Source organism: Balaenoptera physalus, assembly GCF_965194825.1.
Source record: "Balaenoptera physalus genome assembly, chromosome: 19".
In the NCBI taxonomy this organism is placed as follows: Eukaryota; Metazoa; Chordata; class Mammalia; order Artiodactyla; family Balaenopteridae; genus Balaenoptera; species Balaenoptera physalus.
In genome coordinates, this window is record NC_138900.1 from 14,531,300 (window position 1) to 14,552,774 (window position 21,475).

The window sequence follows — 21,475 nt, forward strand, 5'->3', positions numbered from 1 at the left end:
CTGACACTTTGGAGACCCTGTCCTGGCTTGTTCCTGTCTCGGACCCGCTAGCCCGGAAAACTACATGGTGGCCTCCACCCGGGAGCCTGCCCTGACCACCCCGTAAGCCGCTCTCCCGCCACGCTGCAAACCCTTCAATGACCCCACTTTCTCTTCTCAGACCTCGTCACTGCCAGGTCTTGTATTATACATCTATTTGGTGATTGCCTGTCCTTCCCTCAGGACACAAACTCCAAGGGAACAGGCACTTTATTTTGTTCACCGCTGTATCCTGAGCACTTCAAATGGAGCATGCACACAGTAGAGGCTCAATACATATGTGTTCAACAAGTGAGTGAAGTGCCATGTGCCCTCAGGCAAGGACTTTTAACGCTGTGTGCGACTAAGGAGGTCGCCCGTCTCACAGGGCTGTTGTGGAGGCTGGATGGGACAGCACGCACGTGGAGAGCTTAGACCGCGACTGGCTTGCAGGAGGGGTTCCACAGATATTAGCTCTGACCCCGTCACCACTATCACTTTTCCTACTGAGGGAGGGCTTCAAGTGCTAGCACCTGGGGAGCTGCCGACCTTTCAGGGTGGACAGACTTACCTCCGGGGCGTGCCGTCGTCGAAAGGCGGGATGATGACCACCTTGACGGTGACGGAGGTGCGCAGCAGGTCGATCATCTGGTCGTGGGTCAGCGTGACCACGGCCACCTTGCAGATCTCCACCAGGCGGCTGCCCTGCCGGAGGCCGGCCTGCCAGGCAAACCCGTAGTCCTCCACCTCGGCCACGGTCCCGTCGTACTTCACGTGGAAGCCCAGCTGCCCGAGCCCGTTCCGCCGCAGGGTCATGTCCACCGTCTCCCAGCCATTGGTCATCACCTGCAGGCAACACGTGGGGTCTAGCCTCACAAGCTGCTCGGGGTCAGCTCTTGTGGGAGGCTCCTGGTCAGATTCTGCCCTTTGAGGCCAAAGACCCTGCTGACCCCCGTGTACCCTCCCAGGTGATGTCAGGGTACAGGAGCGCAAACACCCACCTAGTCCCAGCCCGGGGCTCCTGACTTCTGGAGAAACACGGGTACCTCACACAGAGGTGGCGGTCATGAGCTGTGATCTCCAAACGCACCCTCCCCAACCCCCGCCCCGCCGTTGGTGGTCTCTGGGATTTGTTCTGGCCAATGAAGTGTGAATGGAACTGGCATACTGTCTGGGTTGGGGCATTTCACTGCCAATTCAAGACCCTTTGCAGGCCTTTCCCCTCAGCCACAGCCTCTAGGATTATTCCGGAGAGTGGCTGTTTGGTCAGCTAGGGTCCCGAAGTTAGAATAATGTGGAGCACAGACACCAGCTGAACCTAAGATGGACACGTGGTGGGAGTGACATAAACCTTTGTTATTTGAAGCCACTAATAATGCATCCTGACCGATACGGTGACTGTGACCAGAGTAAAAGCCAGAGAGGCAACAGACCAGAGATCCTGCGACCTTTTCTAGGTTGGGGGCTCGGGCCATATTTTTTACTTCATGACATCATTCTTAGAGGTACAAACCCCTTCCCAGTCTCCTTCCCAGACCGTCCCCCATCCTGGAGCCGACCAGACCACACAGAGCCTTGCCTCCAATTTACTCCCTGCTTCATTTGTATGAGACTTTTGTCATGATTACCATAGATATGAGAAGCCACTGAACAGAACCCCTGGTTCTTCAGCATGTCCTTAGGGATTCCCTCCTCTTCCTGGGACAAAAAGATTAACTTAACAAGCCGCAGCTGTTAAACAAGTTACATCAAGATTTGTCTGCCCTATCCTAAAACTGCATTAAGGAAAGAGTTCGTGTAATGGTTCACATTTCCTGTGAGAAGTCATTCCCTGGCTAGAAACGAGGCTACCTGATGTACCTATTAGAGCAGCACAGTAAGAAAGAATTTTATGTCACAAGCCACGCTATGCATTCACACATTTACACACGTATCCATATACACAAAAATATTCCTTGCAATCCACACTGACATTCCCGAGTGTGGGTAGCGAGAAATGAGTTTGGATGGCAAAGGACTTACCTGAAAATGTAAACACATTTGTTCCTGGTCTGGACAGTGAGAATTTGGGAAGTGAGGAAACATGTAAAACTGGAACAAAGCTCCATGAAACCAAGTCCTTCCCCACTGGGATCCATTGGATATGTTTCAATCTTTTCTACCCTATCTTTGAGAATTGTTGATTGAGACCCAGTAATTGATTTCATAACCCAACTTGTTTACATGACAATAAGGAGTTACTGTTAATTTTTTATGTATGATAATGACAAAATAGTTATTTTTACAGAGTCCATATGTTTTAGAGATAAATACTGAGATGTTTACCGATGAAATGATAGGATGTCTAGGATTTGTTTCAAAATAGTCAGGGGAAGAGAAGGGAGGGAAGGGAAAAACAAGACGGGCCACGGGCTGATAACTATGGAAACTGGTGATGGAGCTACAAGTTCACTATGTGAGTCTCTTTACTTTTCTGTATGTTTGAAAATTTCCACGATTAATAAGTTTAAAAAAGTTGGTTGGAAAGGAAAGTCTACTGCTCAGTGCCTCAAAAGAGAAAGTTGTGAGTGGCTCCATCCTAGACCACTACTTCTGCTTTGGTAGTCAAAATTCTTCTTCCCTTTGAAGCCGTCACCCTTGTGTCTGAAGAATTTGGCTGTGGGTGATTCACAGGAGAGTCCTGTGTGTCCGTGCCTGTGCCCGATTAGGCAGCACCAGCCCTGGGAGTCCCGGGCTGTTCCGAGAGCCACCCCTGCAGAGGCCCCGACGGCTCAGGCACTGCTGTGCAGGACTGCTAAGTGCCTTCCACTCTCCATCCTCCCCTTCTTCCTCTGAGTAATGAGACTCCCCTGCCCACCGCAAATCAAGAGTTTTGATGGGTGCATGGCCACCTGGTTGGGGACCACATTTCTCAGCTTCCCTTGCAGCTGGGTGTGGACATGACTTGGCTTTGGGCAACAGTGATGGAACGGTGTTTTTAAAAATAAAATTGCTTGTCCTCCACGCTCACGCTTTCTCCCTTCCTGCAGACAGGACCATGGATATGGAGTGACTCCACGTTGACCATGCTGAAAAGTACAATATCGAAGGGAAAGAAGGAGCCACAGGAGGAAGGGACGTGAGTCCCTGAGCTGTCTCTGCCAGCTTTGAGCAGCCTGAGCGCTAACTACAAAAGAAATAAACTCCTATCTTATTTCAGCCACTGGATTTCTCAGTCTCTCTCTTTCTTTTAGCAGCTCAGCCTGTAACTACCCAGTATGGCTGCTTTGGGTTATTCTGGATGGGGGAGAGAGAGCCAGCAGGGGAACTCAGGCTGCTCTGGCTTAGTGTCCTGAAACTTCTGTGCCATTTGCTTTTGTTAACAACCCGAAGGCAGCCCCACCCAAAGAAGAACACCGTTCCTGATGTTCACAAGGTTCCAGAAAGGCTCCATGGCGCACGGAACACCTCATGAGACCAAACACACAATCAGTTCAGAGGAACCTCTGCTGTGTCAAGCGGCCACCCTGCCCCCTTTAAAGCTAATTTTCTTGGGGACCAATCTTTGTGTGCCAGGCATTGGACACACAAGTCCTTTCAATGCCCAAGTTCTCTAATATCTCACTTATGACGTACATACAATAATTTGCTTGTTTTACAGCTGGGGAATCTGAGGCATGTCAGTTGCCCAAGGTCATAAAGCAGATCTGACTCCTTAACTCTATCTCTTAGCCTCTGTGCTGTTTTCCCTGCTGCTATGCTGCTTCCTCTGCCTTTTTTTTTTTTTTTCTCTTTTATTTATTTTCCCCCTCATTCTTCACCAGGATGATTCCTACTTACTGCTCTAGTCTCAGTTTAAGTCATTTCCTCAGGGAAGCCTTGCTCCACCCCGGGCCAAGGCTCACAAGCTGAGGTGCTTGGTGGGTAATGGGAGATGCAGGCTGGTGAGAACCATGGTCAAACGGTGCACTCATGCCCTGTGTAAAGGGGGCACCCAACACCCTGCTTCAGCTGACCCCTGACCAGTATAAACACAGGCCCTGGATAGCCAGATGCCCCAGTTTTTCAAGAGAAGCCAGAAAGCTAGGTTCATACGAAATCCTCGGAATGTTAAGCATTGGTAACTAATTAAATATGTCTGGGGGCTGCATCCCATCTGTGGGTTTGAGACCGCCCACCATGATAGGTTCCCCTGGCATCCTCAACACTCTGCCTTTTAGCCTCTTGGCACTTGTGATTCCTGTTCAGTGTCTGCCTCAGACGGGAGCCTGGGCCCACCATGGTCACTGCTGAGTCCCAGCACTGCCCGGCCCAGGGCCCGGCACATAATAAAACCTGTCGACTTAACAAACAAAGGATGTCTGAATCCCAGCTGTGCCGGGGGAGGGTGTGGACCCTCACCCTGGAGGACTTCACAAAGAAGACACACCTTGTGAGCCATTTAAGATGGACCTGTCCCTTCACAGAAGATGGCTTATGTCATCACTTCCTGGCTGCCCGGTTTCTCAGCGGGCTTTGGGGCATTGAGATTGTGAGGGGGGATGTGGAAATGTGCTCTAAAAGCACTGCACCAACAGTAGGCACGGGGGTGGGCGTGGGACAGAGAGGATGTGGGTAAAACATGTAGCCTGGCATAGTGCCTGGCACGGTCACTGCTCAAGAAACGCAAGCTGCTGTCAGGATTTTGGGAGGAAGACCTCTCATGTTTAAGAACCCAGGCCCTTAACTCACTCTGGGCCCTGGGCAAGTCGCTTTACCTCTCTGGGCCTCAGCTTCCTCATCTGTGAATCGGGGGTGATAACAGTATCTCCCTCACTGGGCTTTTGGGAAGAAGAAATGCAAGGTTGTGCAAGGCTGCAAGCAGTCAGACAGTCAGCCCCCCATGAATGGCCACTTTTGCTATTACTACAGGGTTGCACGCATGCGAGCATTCAGTCCACGGTCACTGAGTACCTACTGCACACCAGATGCTGGCCTAGGTGCTGAGGACAGAGCGGCAAACAACAAATACGTAAAAATACACGTCAGATGGTGGTAGGTGCTATCGAGAAAATTAAAGCAGGGAAAGTGGGTGGAATAAGCTCAGGGCCAAGTTGGGGAGGGGAGTTTGCAATTTTGGATAATGAGGCCTCACTGACAGGTGACATCTGACTAAAGGCATATAGAAGGGGAGGGAGCCATGTGGGGATGAGGGAAAGTGTTCCAGCAAGAGCGCACAGGCAGTGCAAAGGCCCTGAGGCTGGATGCCTGATGAGCACACTCTGGAAACAGCAGAGGTCTGTGTGCCTGGAGCAGGGAGAGCAAGGGGGGACAGGATCAGAGAGGCTGACAGAGAGGCCATGCAGGGCCTCATGGGCCACCGTAAGGAACTGGGCTTTTACCCAGAGTGAGCTGAGGGGTTTGAGCAGAGCAGTGACATGATCGGATTACCTCTGACAACCTTACTGAGAAGAGACCACAGGGAAGCAAGTGTTGACGCAAAGGAGACCAGCGAGGAGGCTACCGGATAGGCCAGGAGGGGCTATGGAAGGGGGAGAAGTAGGATAGCCTGCCTAATGGAGACGGAGCTGACAGATTGCATGTGGGTGTGAGAGAAAGGGGAGTGAGGCTGATGGCGAGGCCCCTGATCCCACAAATGCACTCATTTGGGCTTGTCCTCTGCTGAGACAGGAGAACCCTGGGAGGCATGGGGAAGGAAACTAGGAGCTTGCTCTTAGACATGTTAAGTTTCAAGGTCAAGTGGAGATGCCAAGTAAGCAGTTAGTTATCAGCCTCAAGTCTGGGCACAAACAGGTTTTGGAGTCAGAAAAATCTGGATTCAGATCCCAGTCTGCCACCTACTGTATGACCTTCTGTGAGTATCTATACCTCTCTGAACCTTGCATTTCTCTTCTGTCAAGTGGGGATAAAAACAGTGCCTACATTCCACGGGGTGGGTGAAGAACTGTGAGGTCATGCACGTAAATGGCTCATTAGCACAGAGTCAGGGTTCAGTCATCTCATTCAACTAACCAACTAATCAGCATTTACTGACCACCTACTATGTGCCAGCTCTGATCTGTGCATATGAGATAAGCAAGTGAGCAAAACAGTCAGAGGCCCTCGTTCACGGACCTCCCATCCTAATGGGAAATCTACATACAAGCTACTGTGGTAGTCTAAGGCGGGGCATGAATTTTGGAGTCAGGGAAGCCCAGAGCAGGGCTTTACCAATCCAACTGAACTCAAAGAGCAAGTGCAAAGGCCTAGAAGGGTGAGGACAGCCAGCTGTCACAGTGGCCTCTGGAGGTCACGGCCTCCCAAGTCAGGCCAGCTTGCCTGGGCCACATAACTCATCCAATCCTTAAAACTTTTACATGACGTAGGATGATTACTGTTCCCATTTTTCAGATGGGGAAACGGAGTCACCCAGCGGTTAAGTAACAGGGTGAGGTTACACAGCTGGTAAGTGGCAGTGCCGGGAATTGAAGCCAGGCCTTCCAATTCAAGAACCTGTGTTGTTAACTCCCATGATACACTGCCTTCTCTATTCCACGCATGACATGCCATTCTGCTAAACCCACTGAGAGCCAATCACCGACCACAGCATTCCTTCACACAGGGCTCAGATGTGGCCTTAGTACTTCTTAGCCCAATGCTTCAAACAGCCATTACCAACTAAGCTGTCATCTGACTTGAAACCAATCTGCTATCCTTGGTTTGGCAACAGTCCAAGCCTGAGCTACTGAGAGCTTAGGGTTAAGATTTTTATCCAGACTGTGAGTCTTTGTTTTTTAACAGGAGATGTTAAACCACTCATGTTTATTGTGATTATTGATGTGGAATTATTCCTGCCATATAATTTTCTGCTTGTTTTGTTTCTTTTATTATGCCTTTGTATACTCCCCACCGCAACATCCTGTTTCTGTCCTATATTTTAATGGTCTGGAAGCCTTTCATTCTGTTTTAATTCTTCTGGAAAGTATCCTTACATTTTTAACATGAGTTTAAACTTATCTTTCCTATCAACATCTTGAGTGAATAAATATGCCTTTTGTCCTCCCAAGGTGATGGCACGGAGAGCCTCGGACACCTTCCCCAGAAAGAACCCAGGCTGTGGGACCCACTAGACCCCTGGTGTGTAAGTGACAATTCTGATTCTCTTGGGGCCGATGAGTGTCCTGGCCTAACTGACTGGGCTCAGGGAGGCATTTTAGTGGTTCCTAAGGCCTCTGCCAGACCACAGAACTGCTGCACCCTTGAGAAGCTCTCTCCCTTACCTTCAGCCTCTGGACAATTTCCCTTATGTCCTCCACAGAACCCTCAGAGGCCTTTAGGAAGATGTGGTCCCCTCGCCCGTAGAAGATTTTGAGCGTCGAGGAGTCTGGGGTCCAGCCGATGACATCCCCGCAGTAGCAGTTGAACACCACCTCTTTGGTGCGTAGATCCAGGAGCACCACAAACTCGTTGGAAATTCCCAAAATGCAGTCGATTTCTACCCCCTGGGCGAAGTCCTCAGCCGCCACCCTCCAGGCGATGGCCCCGGTGCTGTGCTGCTCAGCCCCTGCCCGGGCTTTTGTCTTCTCCTTCTTCTTGGAGGTCAGGGAGATGAGGTTGAACTTGCCGGTGGAGTCAATGGGTGTGTTGGAGACACAGTTTTCAGCCAGGTCCTTGAGGTACTCCTGGCGGGTCCTGGTGGCCATGGTGTGGAACTTGTCGGACTTGTGCGCGGCATTCTCAGCATTAATCACCTTGGCCAGCAAGAAGTCTCTGAAGACATCAGATTTGCGGAATGTGGTTCCACTGGGGATGGGGGGTCCGAAAGGAGGAGCGTCTTTGGATCGGGTCACAGCCATACTGAGGAGGGAGAAATTATTTAGATGGTAGAAAGATAGGCACTTGAGAGTTCCTTTAGAAAGACAATACATGACCAGAAGGAGGAGTTTCCTTTCTAAGAACGGAAGTCTACGTCTAACTAGTAAGTTGCCAGCCAACTAGACTGGAAACTGGAGAAAGTCTTAGGGCACATGCATGCATTTTTACTTCCTATACAACAGATGTTAGAACATCCACTGATATTCAAAGGATAATTTTCCTAGCATTGTTCAAGTTAAGTTAATCTTGTTTTACATACATACAAGCTTGCGGTAAATTACAGTTTGGCAAAAATTCACCCCTCTCTCTCTACCTTTGTGGGCAGGTACATCCCCACCCCATTGATCCTGAGCCTGGTCATGTGACTTGATTTGGCCAATGGCTTTTGAGCAAAGGGACAAATGTGTGTGCGGGCCAGGCTTGGCTCCTATGCACCTGCCCTCACCATGAGGTGAACATGTCCCGGGGACTACTGGTCCAGGAGGATGAGGACACCTGGAGCAGACCTGCAGCCGGGGCCAGCCAGACCTCAGCTGACCTGCAGATGTGTGAGCCAAGAAGAAATGATAACGTTTGTGAGCCACTGAGCTTCAGGGTGGTTTGTTAAGCAGCATTATTGTAGGAACACCTGACTGATATGGAACATTCTGTGATTTACTTCTTTTAGACACTTGTGTAAGACTAACACACTTTGTAAATCATCTCTGCAAGGGTTGTTCTGAAAATTCATTGTACAGGGAAGTTAGGATGGGGCTCTTCCTACTTCAGTTTTGACTGAGATGCTATTATGATAGAAATCAGATAGCAACTGAGTGAGAAAGTAAAAAGGAAATGATCTAAAACCTCTTCCCCCAAATAACCTTCTCACCCACTATGCAAATTAGAGAGGGAGGATCTCATTGGGAGGAAAATCTTTGGAGAAAGTGGCCCCATGAATAGGGGCTGTCTTAGGTGACCCTTATATTTGGGAGGAGACTTGGGTCTGCTCCTGCCTGGGAGATCTAGAAGGTGGGCAGGGAGCCCCCGCAGAGCCCAGAGAGCACGCAGCCAGCTGTGACCAGAGACCCAGTGACACTTCCCTGTCTCCCGTTTTCTCCTTGTGCTCCAACCCTGGACAGGTCAGAAACTGGCAGTGAGCAGGCCTGGGGGAGGGGAAGTGCAAGGCGGAGAAACAGAGGAGAGGGAAGCAGGCTCCCCAGCCACCGAGGTTCCCAGGCAGAGGCAATCCTGAGCTGGGAGGCAGGAGATTTGCTGATAAGTCAAGTTTAGACTTGATGAACCTTGTTTGTGACATTCTAATGACCAAATCGAGACTCAGTGGCTACAAGTTCAACGATTTCTAGTATCAGGCAGAAAGGCTATAGCACCTGCCAGAGTGAACCCCCAGGGGGCAGGGGAAGACAACTCTCACGGAAAGACATTTAAAGGGGCTCCAGAGACACCATGAGTTATGCTGTTTACATAATGACGATTAAAAAACAGTATGAGGTGCTGAAAACGAGGTTTCTCTTAGAGAGTACTGCATTCACCTTCTATAAAAATGTCAGCTTGTGATTACGGTGTTGGGAGAGATTTCATACCGTAAGACAATTTTTAAAATAATGAGATTCTTGATTAAAACCTGTTTTGTGAAACCCAACCACAATGAAAGGCTTGTTCAGGTTTCGACGCCCAAGCCCCCACCCAACTTGACAAGGGGACAGGGTGACATTCATGCATTTGTTTGACCAGCGCTTCTGGGATGCCCCCCCTCTTGGGCCCTGGGGATTTAGTGTTCTGGGAGGGCCGCTGTGAGGAAGAGAAATTACGCTGGGATCTGCAGCTGAGTAGGAGACAGAGGAAGAGCTGAGGGGAGGGCCGTGCAGGCAGTGGGCATGGGAGGAACAAGGCCCCGACAGGAAAGAGCACGCGCAGGGCGAGGTGAGGTCGGGGTGCCCAGAGCCCAGGCAGTGAAGGGTGGAAGGCCGATGAGGTCACCAGGGACCAGGCTAGGCCGTGCCTTGATGGTGAGTTAGCGCTTTTCATCTCGAAACAAGCAACCATTCTACCATCTGGGCTGGCTATTCACCGCCTGTGCCCCCAGACGCAGTCTCTACCATTTCCTGCCCTGGAAGGTGGGTTTCTACAGGCTGTGCGACCTTCACTGGGTTCCCCTGGCCAGGCTACGGGAAGGGGAGAGGAGAGAGGGTGGAGTATTTATTTCTCTTCACTGCCTCCCTGCTGGGCTCGGATGGTGGCAGTGGCTGTAGTCCTGGGCCCTTTACTCAACAGCCACAGCTTCTGCTGCACAGCCCCTCTCCCAAAGCCATAGTTCTCCCTAGTTTCCAGAAACTTCTCCCATCCCCTTCTGACCTCATCCCTGGGGGTGGGGTAATGGCTCCCTGCTGTTGCTGTCCCTGGATGTCTCACTTTCCTGTATTGGTTCCCTTAACATACCCACACCTATTAGTCTGTTCATTAATCCCTCAGTTAAAACCCAGCGTGGGGGGCACCTGCTTCTTGCGGGTCCCTGATGAATGCAGGTGCCAGGTTGACAATCTGCAAGGATCACCGTGGCTGCCCCATGAAGAAAGGGATGGACGGGACCAGAGAATGTGCAGGAGACCATGGAGGGAGCTACTGCAGACGCGGGTGGGTCAGGCCAGACCCCTTGCTCTCCACCTCCACGGTTCACTGGCCAGTGAAACCTTCTCTACATCCCGGGAATGTGTGTGGGCAGGTGCCACCCACCTGGGCTCAGCTGATGCCCCAGAGCTGGCACAGGTGTTCAATACTGATTAAAGTAATGATTTAAACTTGAACAGACAGACCAAGAAGAAACAGATTCCTACCAATGTGTAGGTTGGACAGAAAAAGGCATTTCCCGGTGGAGAGGTTCTTCAAAGGCCACACAAACCAGGCAGCTTTTCTTCTGTGGGCGTGGCCTTGCCTCCAGGCAGGGGGATGGATAAGACAACCTCGTCAGTCTCTCTACTCTAATTAAAGCCGTGTTCAGACTGTGCTTTACAGATGTGAATGGCCCTGCAGCTTCTTCACTCAGGACGTGGCTGCTTAGAGTGACAGATTTGGGCTCTTCCCATAGTCCTGATTCATGATTTTAAGAATTATGAAACTGCAAGCTGCTGAAGGTTTCTGGACAATCAGAACAGCTGGTCCCTCACTTCCCCAGCAGGAGGGCTGGGGTTTCCCCAGCCCACAGGCTGCAGGGATGCTGGTGCGCTATGCAGAAAGTACGCACTTGAAGCGAGCGGGAAAGGGCGGCACCTCCTTATGCAGCCAGGAGACGGTGCGACCACCAGGTCACCTGTAGCTGTAGCTCAGTATTTCTAGAACACTCACAATTATTTATTCAACAACTATCTTCTCAGGGCCTACAATGTGTGGGCCAGGCATGCGTCTAGTTGGCAAAGGCGTCTTTGGGGTCCTCTACATGGCGAGCGCCGGGCCAGCATAGATGTATGAAGGTGAGTATGACGTGGGGTTACCCTCGAGGGAGGCGAGAGTCACATCGACAGTTTGTTCCTACAGGGTGATGAGTGCTGAGACAGAAACGTGTTTGGGGACACCGGCGGGGGTGGGGGACAGGGGAAGGTCTGTCCAGAGAGCAGCTGCATGTGGGGAAGGAGAGGAGGGGAGGAAAGGGGTTGCGGGAGGGGCAGCTTTGGTTGTATCTCTAACATTTTCTTTCTTCAGAAATAAAGGGAGAGCTGAAGCAAATATGGCAAAATGTTAACATCTGTTAGATTTGGTGGTAGGCACATGGGTATCTGTTATGTTATCCTCTGTACTTTTCAGAACGTTTAAAATGTTGCATAATAAAAATATTTTAAATTAAATTGCAAAAAAAACAAGAAAGCTTTGTGCGTCAGAAAAGAAGAGATTGTTCTGGAAACCATGTGAAGGCCGGCCTGGAAAGGCAGAAGGTCAGCCGCAGGCTCCTGCGATAACCCAGGTAGGAGAGGGGAGCTCACAGTTAGGAGAAAGGGGAGAAGGGCCCACCCAGCAGCCCCCTGCTTCTGATGTGCTACAGGAGGGCTGTCTCCTTCTGTGTCTGTGTGTATGTGTGTATGAGCTCGAGAACAACTCCATCTTTGCTCACCAGGGCTACCTTTGAGCTGCTGAGGAACATCGACAGCATCTAAGTAACCTCAGGCCCACATGGAGCCTGGAGGTGCAGGCCCTCGTAGCTGCTGCTCTGTCCCGGGAACAAATGGGTGGGGGTAAGGGAGGGGAGGCTGCAGGCCTGGGCCTGTGCCTTGTGAAGGCCCTGCCATGCGGTGTACTGGCTTCCAGAGGCCACTGGGCAACATATCCAGCCTGGTGGTCAAGCAGCATGTCCTGCATATTGGAATCCACCTCCCTTCTCTCACACATTTGGCCAAGAAGAAACTGGGAGATTCTGGCAATTCCACTGAGACCACCCAGTGTACCTACGCACGTACCCTTTGGCCCAGTAACTCCATGCTTGGGACTTTATCTATTCCAGCTGTGTACTTGGACGCGTGTGCAATGACAGTCTAAACTAGGTTCTGGGGACTTCCCTGACAGTCCAGTGGTTAGGACTCAGTGCTTTCACTGCTGAGGGCCCGGGTTCAATCCCTGGTCAGGGAACTAAGATCCCACAAGCAGCACAGCACGGCCAAAACACAAAAACAAAAACCCCCCCACAAAACTAGGTTATGCACTGCAGGGGGGAGTATAACAGCAGGCGACAGGAAACAACCCAAACGTCCATCGATAAGGGATGGGGGGAGATTCTCAGGCATCCACGTGATGGACTAATACGCAGTCATGAAGAAGGAAGAGGCACTTTGCGGACTGGTGTGCAAAGTTCTCAAAGGCTGTTGAGCGAAGAAATAGAGGATGCAGAACAGTGTGTGGGATATGGTACCGTGTGTGTTAAAAAGGTGGAAAAGGAATACTTGTAAGCATTTGCTTGTATGGCCCGAAGGTATCAGGATACATGAGAAATAGCTAATAGTAGTGGCCTCTGTGACAGGCAACTGGGTGGTTGGGGGTCAGAGGTGAGAGGCCAGAGAGCTTTCCATTTGTCCTTTGGGGGCCGGCCACGCCCCCGGGTGAGAACTGGTGCTTGGGGAGGACGCTGAATGGGTCTGAGGCTTGATCTGCGAACTAAGAGAACCCTCAGCTCTGCCTCCCGAGGGGAGCCCCTGCCTGCCCTGTCTCCATCCTTCCATATTCCGATTTTCCTGTGACTCTCAGCCCATGCGCCCTATGCCCAGGCACAGCTGGTGGTCTTACTCTAGGATGGGCACGTGACCCCAAGCAGGTCAATGAGCCTCAATCCTGGGGCTTCTTTTCCTGGGAAAGGACAGCTCTCTTTTTGCTGGCTTTGCAGTTGGGAAGACGTTAAGCTTGGAGCTGCCAGCAAACGAAGCGACAGACAGGGAAGTGGAGCACATGCGGCTAGGCCTGAACGTGTCATTTATGAGAACCAACGTATATAACTGCCTTTTTGAGGTGGGTTTTCTGTCCCTTGCAACCAAAAGATTCCAGGCAAATACAAATCCCTGATGGTTTGCTTATCGAAACTGGGGTAGCATGCCCCTTTTCTGGTTAAGAATCACTCTCTCAGAGGGTGTGGGAAGGTGTGAACAGCGCTCCCCTGCTGAAGCACAAACAAGAAACGCAGGAGGCAGCCCACCTGGGCCAGCTGTCCCCTCTCTGTCTCTGCCGCGCTGCCCGGATGCTGGAAACCAGCTTTGGTGGTCTCCGGTGCACGCAGGGGCGGGGCACGGGCGCGTACCTGTAGCAGACGCTGTCAGTGCAGGGCTTGTGGACCCGGACGATGATGAAGACGTGCTGGAAGTGGGAGCGGATGTTCTTGGGGGTGAAAGGCAGCGCCCCGGGCTCCTGGAAGATGATCGTCACGATGTCGTTTCCTATGTGCCTCTTCCTTAGTAGCTGGTAAACGGCGGGGAGAGGAAAACATCATGGTCGGCTCAAGGCTCACGATCTGCCCCGTCACCTCTCTGCCGGCTCCTTCAGTGCCCCCCTCGCTCACTCTGCTCCAGCCACACTGGCCTCCTGCTGCCCCTCAAACACTCCAGAGACATTTCCTCCTCAAGGCCCCTGCCCTGTGTCTTCCCGCTGCCTGGAACATTCTTCCCCCAGATGCCCACATGGCTCGCTCCCGCCCTCCCTCCTTCAGGTCTTGGCTGAAATGTCACCCTCCCACGAGGCCTTCGCTGACTGTCTTATCCATGATGTCACCCCCTCTGCTTTTCTGCCTTTATTACTTAACACTCGTTGACACTTAGCGTACAGCGGCTTCCCCTCTTCCTTTTGTTTCTTGTCTGTCTTTTCCCACTACAGTGTCAGCTCCATGAGAACAAGGGTTTTGTCTGCTTTGTTCGCTGCCCACTGCTGTATCCTCAGTGCCTAGAGCAGAGCCTGGCACACAGCAGCTGCTCAAGAAACATCTCTTGGAGAAGAGCATGGGCTGGCAGCTTTCGACTTGCTCAAGGCCATGCTCACAGACAATGGCAGAGTCAGACCCGAGACCGCTGGCAGGGCCCATCCCTGCTGCCCCCCCTTCCCCGGACACCTGAGTTGAGAAGGTTGGGGCAGCGGCTTCAGACCAGCCCACAGGAACCCTGTCCTTTCTCCCCCGCCTGTCACGGTCTCTGAGAAAAACTCTGTCATCTTTGTAGGCGATCATGTACTCACAGCATTTTACTTGTTTGCTGAAATTACATTGTTCTTATTTGTACAAGTTTAGTCTTCATGTAACTGTTAGGAATTCCCATTGGCCACGTGAGGTCCGCAGATGGGAGACACATGTAGCTCTACATGAGGCGGCCCGCGGTGTGAAATCCAGTCACACTGAGTGGCACAACTCACACTGTTAAACTGTTAGCTCTTTATGTGTGTTTTACACTGGATTAAATTAAATTGCTAGATAAAGCACCCATTACTGTGGCCGGCCCTGTACTAGGCATTTTACATCCACATCTGAAAGCTGCAACCTCGTTTTATCTTTTTTTAAAAAAAAAATTTATTTATTTATTTATTTTGGGGCTGCACTGGGTCTTCTTTGCTGCATGCGGGCTCTAGGGTGTGCGGGCTCAGTAGTTGTGGCTTACGGGCTCTAGAGCGCAGGCTAAGTAGTTGCGGTGCACGGGCTTAGTTGCTCCGCAGCATGTGGGATCTTCCCGGACCAGGGATCGAACCCGTGTCCCCTGCATTGGCAGGCGGATTCTTAACCACCGTGCCACCAGGGAAGTCCTCGTTTCATCTTTACAACAAGGCTGTGAGGCATTAACTCATCCTACCTCCTTTTACCGATGAGAAAAGTTAGGTTCCCGGGGGTTAAACGTCTTGCCCTAAGTCACACCGTCATGGAGGGAAACAGCCAGGATTTGAACCCACTTCTGCTTGACTCCACAACCCAAGCTTTCCTCACCATGCCTCCCAGACGTCCAGGAGTAGGTTTCTGTCTGCTTCCTGTGAGCCTCCCGTGTCGGGCCCTGACTCGAGCCCCAGTTTCACGCGTGAGTGCAGGGTCCTTTCTCAATGACCCCGAGACATGGGTGCTACCATTCCGCCCATTTTACAGAGGAGGGATCTGAGGCTCAGGGAGGTGAGATTACACAGCTAGGAAGTGGCAGAGAAAGAACTCCAACCCAAGCCTAATGACAGCAATGCTCTTACAGCTGCTATTCGTGAACCTTCTGAAATCAATGATATTTGACCATTTTCGGCCAGTGAAATCTACAACATCACCTGCACCAATGGAAAAAAATATATACACTAAACCATAAGTCCGTAGGGTTTCTGTTCATTAGAAACTGCTCCCGGACTGAGCATGCATGGCGTGTCCAGGAGAGGAGGCCCGTGGCGGTGGGCGTCAGCTGTTGTACCCACCCAGCACCTCCTCCTCCTCCTCCTTCTGGCAGCCGTGTCCATCCCGCTTGGGAAGCACCTCCCTGATCTCTGTCAACGTTTCAAGCTGAGCTGACCTCACTCGCCCTCTCTAGGGGTGGGCATGTCCTTCAGGCTTGGCCAATCAGCCCATTCCGTCCCTGCCCTGGGCCTGGCAAGTGAGTGGTCCAATGAGATTCATTCCTGAAACGTTTCTGGGACTTCTGCAAGACACAGCTCTCTTTCTCCCGTGGTAGCAAAGCTGGTGGGATGTAAGGCGAGGGCGGCTGGGGGGCGACTCTGCACTACTTGGGAAGATCTGTGAATAAGGCCGCTACGAAGAAAAGCAGAAGCGAGAAATGCAAATAATTCCTAACACTGTTTGAGCTCCTAGATCCAGCCATACCTAAAGCCAGTCCTCTCCCAGTACTTGAGAATTACCTAACCCAGTAAATCCCATTTTTTGCTTTTGCCAGTTTGATTTGCGCTTCTGTCACTTGCAGTCGAAATAATGTTGACTGATTCACTTTTTTTTTTTCCCACAGGATCCCTGATGACTCAAGAGACTCTTGAGGGGAGTTGGGGTAGCAGAATGGCCAAGGAAACCGTTAGAAAAAAACTGACAGTGAATGACACCTGATCTAGTCTCCAACCCCCAGGTGATGAGACCGTGATGCAGAGGGTCTCCAGGGCCAAAGGCCTCCACGTGCTGCACAGGATGGTGCCAGGGGAGCCAGTGCCGGGCAGGCAGCCAGCTAACCAGCTGTGGGGAGGGAGAGTGCCGTGGGTTCAGCTGTGCACCCACCGGAAGTCACTTGGGGCCCCCACCCTGGACCCCACTGACCTGCTGCCTGTTGTTGGGGGTATAAGGGAGCAGAGTGGAGACGTGGAACATGATCTCATAGTCCTGGTACGTCGTGTAGAGGGAGTGGGTTCCCGTGGAGTCAGCTGAAACAGAAACACCAGTTAGCACCACGTCTCCAAAACCCCTGGGCTCCTGCCATATCCCACATGCCATCTGTGTTAGTTTTTAACTCAATGTTTTCACTTAACTCCACCCTTTAAAATTCAGTAAATTTAAGATAAAAAGGAAACCGTACATTAAGCACCCACCAGGCTGGTAAACATTGAAGAGTCTGACAGTGCCAAGGGTTGGTGGGGATGTGGAGCAACTGGAACCCTCTGTGTGGCTGGTCAGGTGTGTAAATTGGTACAACCACTTTGGAAAACTCTTTAGTAAGATCGACTGAACCTGAAGATAGGCTTAATTGATGACCCAGCACTTCACCTCCTAGGATCACAGCCTAGAGAAATTGTACACAGATGCCCCGGAATATGGGTACAAGTATCCTCCAAATGTTAGTCCAAGGAATAGATAAACAGTTCATACTGTGGAAAAGTACACGGCCGTGAAAAGAAATGAGTCACAGCCACCACATGGGCAAATCCCACGAATACAATGGCCAGACACAAAGGAGCACAAACCGTATGATTCCATTCACATTATGTTGTCAAACAGGCAAAACGAATTATATTATTTAGAGATGCGTATGAAGATGGCAAAACTATGAAGAAAAGAAGGAAATGATAATCATAAGAGTCAGAATACTGTTCATCTCTAATGGGAGGGCATTATGACCAGGGAGAAACACCTGATTAGGGGCTCCATGGGGGACACTGAGGCACAGGGAGGGAGTGACTTGCCCAAGGTCACGCACGCTTCAGTGAGTGGTGGCGTCTGGACCGGAACTCAGGCTGTCTGACTCCAGAGTGTTTCCTTAACAGTATTCAATGCTGCCTCTTATGAGTTTCAAAATTCTCATAGGAAACAGACCCAAATCCCTAATCTTTAGCCCTAAAGGTCCTGCATGGTGAGGCCCCCGCCGGCCTCCCTCACTTCCTCCTTCACATTAATTCCCTGAACAACAGCCTTTAGACCTCAGGGCTTTTGCACGTGCTGTTCTTTCTCCCTGGAACGCACTTTCTGCTCCCTCTTTGCCTATTTTATTCCAACTCATCCCTCTCGGGTCACGTGCCATGCTCTTGAGGCCCAGCGCCCACATGAGGTTGGGTTCCCCATATTTGCTCGTATCATCTTGAACTGCTCCTTCCTGCCCAGGGAGGACAGCCAGGAGGTTGTTTTTGCTGGATGCGTGAGTGAACCCACAAACCGCACTGCAAGTAACTCCACGGTGCCACACTCACCCTGGAAGCCTACTCCTTGGCCTTTTTGAGCACTGAGGTCCACTAGCTTTATTTAACTGTAGGTGCAGGGGAAACAGCAGTAAAACAGACCGAGGAATCCCTATCCTTGTGGGCTTCCATTCTAGGGGAGAAGCTGTGACAGGTGAGGTCACCGAAGCCTTGGTTGGCCAGTGCCAGAGCCAGGTGACCTCCAGGTGGCTGTGAGGCCAGGGCAGCCCTGCCTGTTAGATGGGGACACTGGCCAGGAGCACTGTATTCCCCGGGGGGCCTTGTGCACACTGGGCACCACGCAGGTGTCTGTGGCTATGACCCCTCAGGACGTCTCCCAGCGCACATGTGCACAGGATCTCAGCGGACGTGTCTAGGAGCGCAAGGGCTGGCCCACAGGGCAAGTGAGTCTTCAGACTTGACTAGAATATGAGGTACTGCTGTCCAGAGTGGCCGCACTGCCCGCACTCCCGCTGCCCGGAGTCCTCACCTGGGTGTCACCAGGCCTTTGGACCTTAGCTCACGGGATGAGCACGCGGCTGGGACTCGCCCTGCTCCCCCCGCAAGGCCACCCGCTGCTGCCACTTACTCTTGACGTCCAGCTGGGCGGCGTACTTGGTGAAGCCCTTCAGGCAGACCTTCTCTCCGATGAGGGAGAGGAACTCCTCAAAGGCCGGCCCGGCCTCCTCGTTGTTGTACATCTCCTCCTCCGAGCTCTGGCCGGCCTTGCAGTAGAGGATGCCCACTTTGTGTTTCCGGCAGAGCTGCAGAGGCGAGAGTGGCGTCAGGGAGGCAGGCCAGGCAGAGATGGAGGGGGGCATGGAACAAAGCAGGCTCTCTCGGGCGCAGAGCCCGGGGAGCTGCCGGGGTCACACAGGAATTCAGTGCCACAGACAAAGAAGAAAAAAAGGCATGGGGGCACGTCCCAGTTGTCCCTCTGCCACCCTGCCATTCCAGAGAGGCACAACAAGGTGCTGGTGCCGCCATTCTCGTGCTTTCTACATGAGCGCGGAGGGCGGCTGGCGACGCCATTTTCTCAAGGGAAAGACCTTGGCGGGCTTCCCACAGTAGGTGGACTGGCCCTGGCTAAGGTTCTGCAAAAGGAGATTCTGGAGGACTCAGTCTAGTCGACATTGTTTTTTAGGGGGTGAGCCCTTGATAACCACATGTTGTTGTTTTTTTTACTTAATTAATTAATTAATTTTATTTATTTATTTTTGGTGCGTTGGGTCTTTGCTGCTGCGCGCGGGTTTTCCCTAGTTGTGGCGAGCGGGGGCTACTCTTTGTTGCGGTGCGCGGGCTTCTCATTGCGGTGGCTTCTCTCGCTGCAGAGCACAGGTTCTAGGCACGTGGGCTTCAGTAGTTGTGGCTCACGGGCTCAGTAGTTGTGGCTCACAGGCTCAGTAGTTATGGCTTGCGGGCTCAGTAGTTGTGGCTCACGGGCTCTACAGCGCAGGCTCAGTAGTTGTGGCTCACGGGCTCTAGAGCGCAGGCTCAGTAGTTGTGGTGCACGGGCTTAGTTGCTCCGCGGCATGTGGGATCCTCCCGGACCAGGGCTCGAACCCGTGTCCCCTGTGTTGGCAGGCAGATTCTTATCATTGTGCCACCAGGGAAGTCTTCCATGTTTGTTTTATGTATCCCTGATTCCTCTGTTCACTGGTGATTGGACCATCGACAGTCAAGTGACCTAAGTGTGGGCCAGTCAGAGGCTCTCCTGGGACTGAGAGCCAGCTAGCTGGGGCCTGTGTGTGCCTATAATCCTAACAGTAATTCTGTGAGCTGTGGGAGGGCCAGAGAAGCAGGGGGAGGCAGTGTACAGTGAGGGAGAGGGAGCACGCACATGCTCCCGTGCGCACACGCACACACACGCACACACACACACACACACGGGAACCTGGTGGCTGTTTTGTTCCTAGACTATTTCCCTCCTAAGACCCAGTCACATTCAGGCTCTTGGCACCCCTAGAATTTGATAAGAGACCCCTCCTTTTACTGGAACTAACCTGAGTGGGTTTCTGTTCTTTGGAGAAGAAAACAAGTGACCAAGACAGAAGGAGGTACCGGGAGTGGGGCTGCAGGCTGCTGCCCCAGTGCCCCCCCCTCCCCCTCCCTGGCCCCCGGCTCACCCCTTGCTCGTCGAGCTTCAGCAGCTGCTCCGTCACCTTGGGAGTGTTGAGAGCCAGCCGCAGGCAGTGGATGTTGAGCTCGGGGATGACATACTCCAGGGCGTCCTTCAGGGGCAGGCCCCGCCCTGTCCCATGCTTCATAGCTGTGGGTGTGGCGTCCTCCAGGATGGAGCCACGCAGGGTGGTGAGCTGCTCGAGGGAGAGGAGGGAAGGTTAGGAGGCTCTCAGGACTCGGGAAGGGATGAGAGCACATGAGGGTGTCCTGTTCTCAAAGCGACATGTGGGATGGTTAGTAGCCTGGGCTCTTGGGCTAGAAAGCACTAGGTCTGGACCAACTTGAACTTGCTGCCTCCTGGCTGTGTGATCTTGACCAAGTGACTGCCTATCTGTGAGCCTCAGCTTCCAAGGACTGTTGGGAGAACTAAATGAGACAGTGGATGGAACATCCTTCATTTGTTCAACGAATGATGAAAAAAGAAAGACCCCTGTCTTCCTGGAGCTGACGTGCGGGTGAGGAGATGGATTATGTCAGGTAATAAGAGGTATAATGAATAAAACAAGCTCCACGATGTAGACACTCAAACAAACACTCTTACTGTCATTATCACAATAATACTATGTGTACACTTATTACCATAAGCTCTTATGTAAAACACCTGCCTGCCCTGGACACCGGTACCATCTTGGATCTTGAATTGTGACACTGGTTTTCAACCTGGTTTCCTGATAAAATCACCACCAATGGTTCTGATTTGGCTGGTCTGTGGTGGGGCCCAGACATGTATGTATACACGCACGTATGTATATATACACACACTTACATATTTGTATATTTGTATACTTACACACACACACTCACTCTCTCTCTCTCTGTCTCTTTTAATATTACTCAGGTGATTCTGATGTGCAGCCAGGGTTGAAAACCTTGAGTCAAGCCAATCATGGCCATCTCATTCCCCTTTCGCAGGTGCTGCTCTCCAAGTTTTTCCTATAGTTGGCTACATGACTAGTTCCAGGCAATGAGATGGGATGGAATTCAGCTTGGGGAGGACACCTAGGGCAGATTTTCTTCCCTGGTAAAAGGAAAGCCCCTTTCCACCTGCCCATTTTTTCTAAGGACACTGGTATAAGGATAAGATGTTTGGAGCTGTGGAAGCCATCTTGTGATCATAAGTAAAGAAACAACAACAACAAAAATCACACAGAAGTCATTTCCTGCCACTTCCTACTCCCAGACTTCCGTTAGATAATTAAAATAACCCCATATTTGTTTTAGCTATAGTCATGTTTTCTGTTACTTTGCAGACAAAGCAATTTCTAACAGATACATCTTAATAACGAGTCACATTTATAAAGGCACAGTTCACTGCACTGTATTCCAGGAATGACAGCAGTTATCTAGGTATAGGTCTGCTCAGGGG

The 21,475-nt window shown here is 51.5% G+C and overlaps 1 protein-coding gene across 8 annotated transcripts in view; it reads right to left on the bottom strand.

The window, feature by feature from the left end:
• Positions 1-21,475, bottom strand: part of SIPA1L3 (signal induced proliferation associated 1 like 3) — a 236,801-nt gene that overhangs the window by 63,317 nt on the left and 152,009 nt on the right. For all 8 annotated transcript variants that reach the window (XM_082439274.1, XM_082439270.1, XM_082439272.1 and 5 more), the window contains 6 exons: positions 20,055-20,243; positions 18,518-18,692; positions 16,580-16,683; positions 13,619-13,776; positions 7,257-7,833; positions 590-864 (listed from right to left, as the gene is read on the bottom strand). In XM_082439274.1, the coding sequence (XP_082295400.1) occupies positions 590-864; positions 7,257-7,833; positions 13,619-13,776; positions 16,580-16,683; positions 18,518-18,692; positions 20,055-20,243 (1,478 nt within the window). The remainder of the gene's footprint in view (positions 1-589; positions 865-7,256; positions 7,834-13,618; positions 13,777-16,579; positions 16,684-18,517; positions 18,693-20,054; positions 20,244-21,475) is intronic.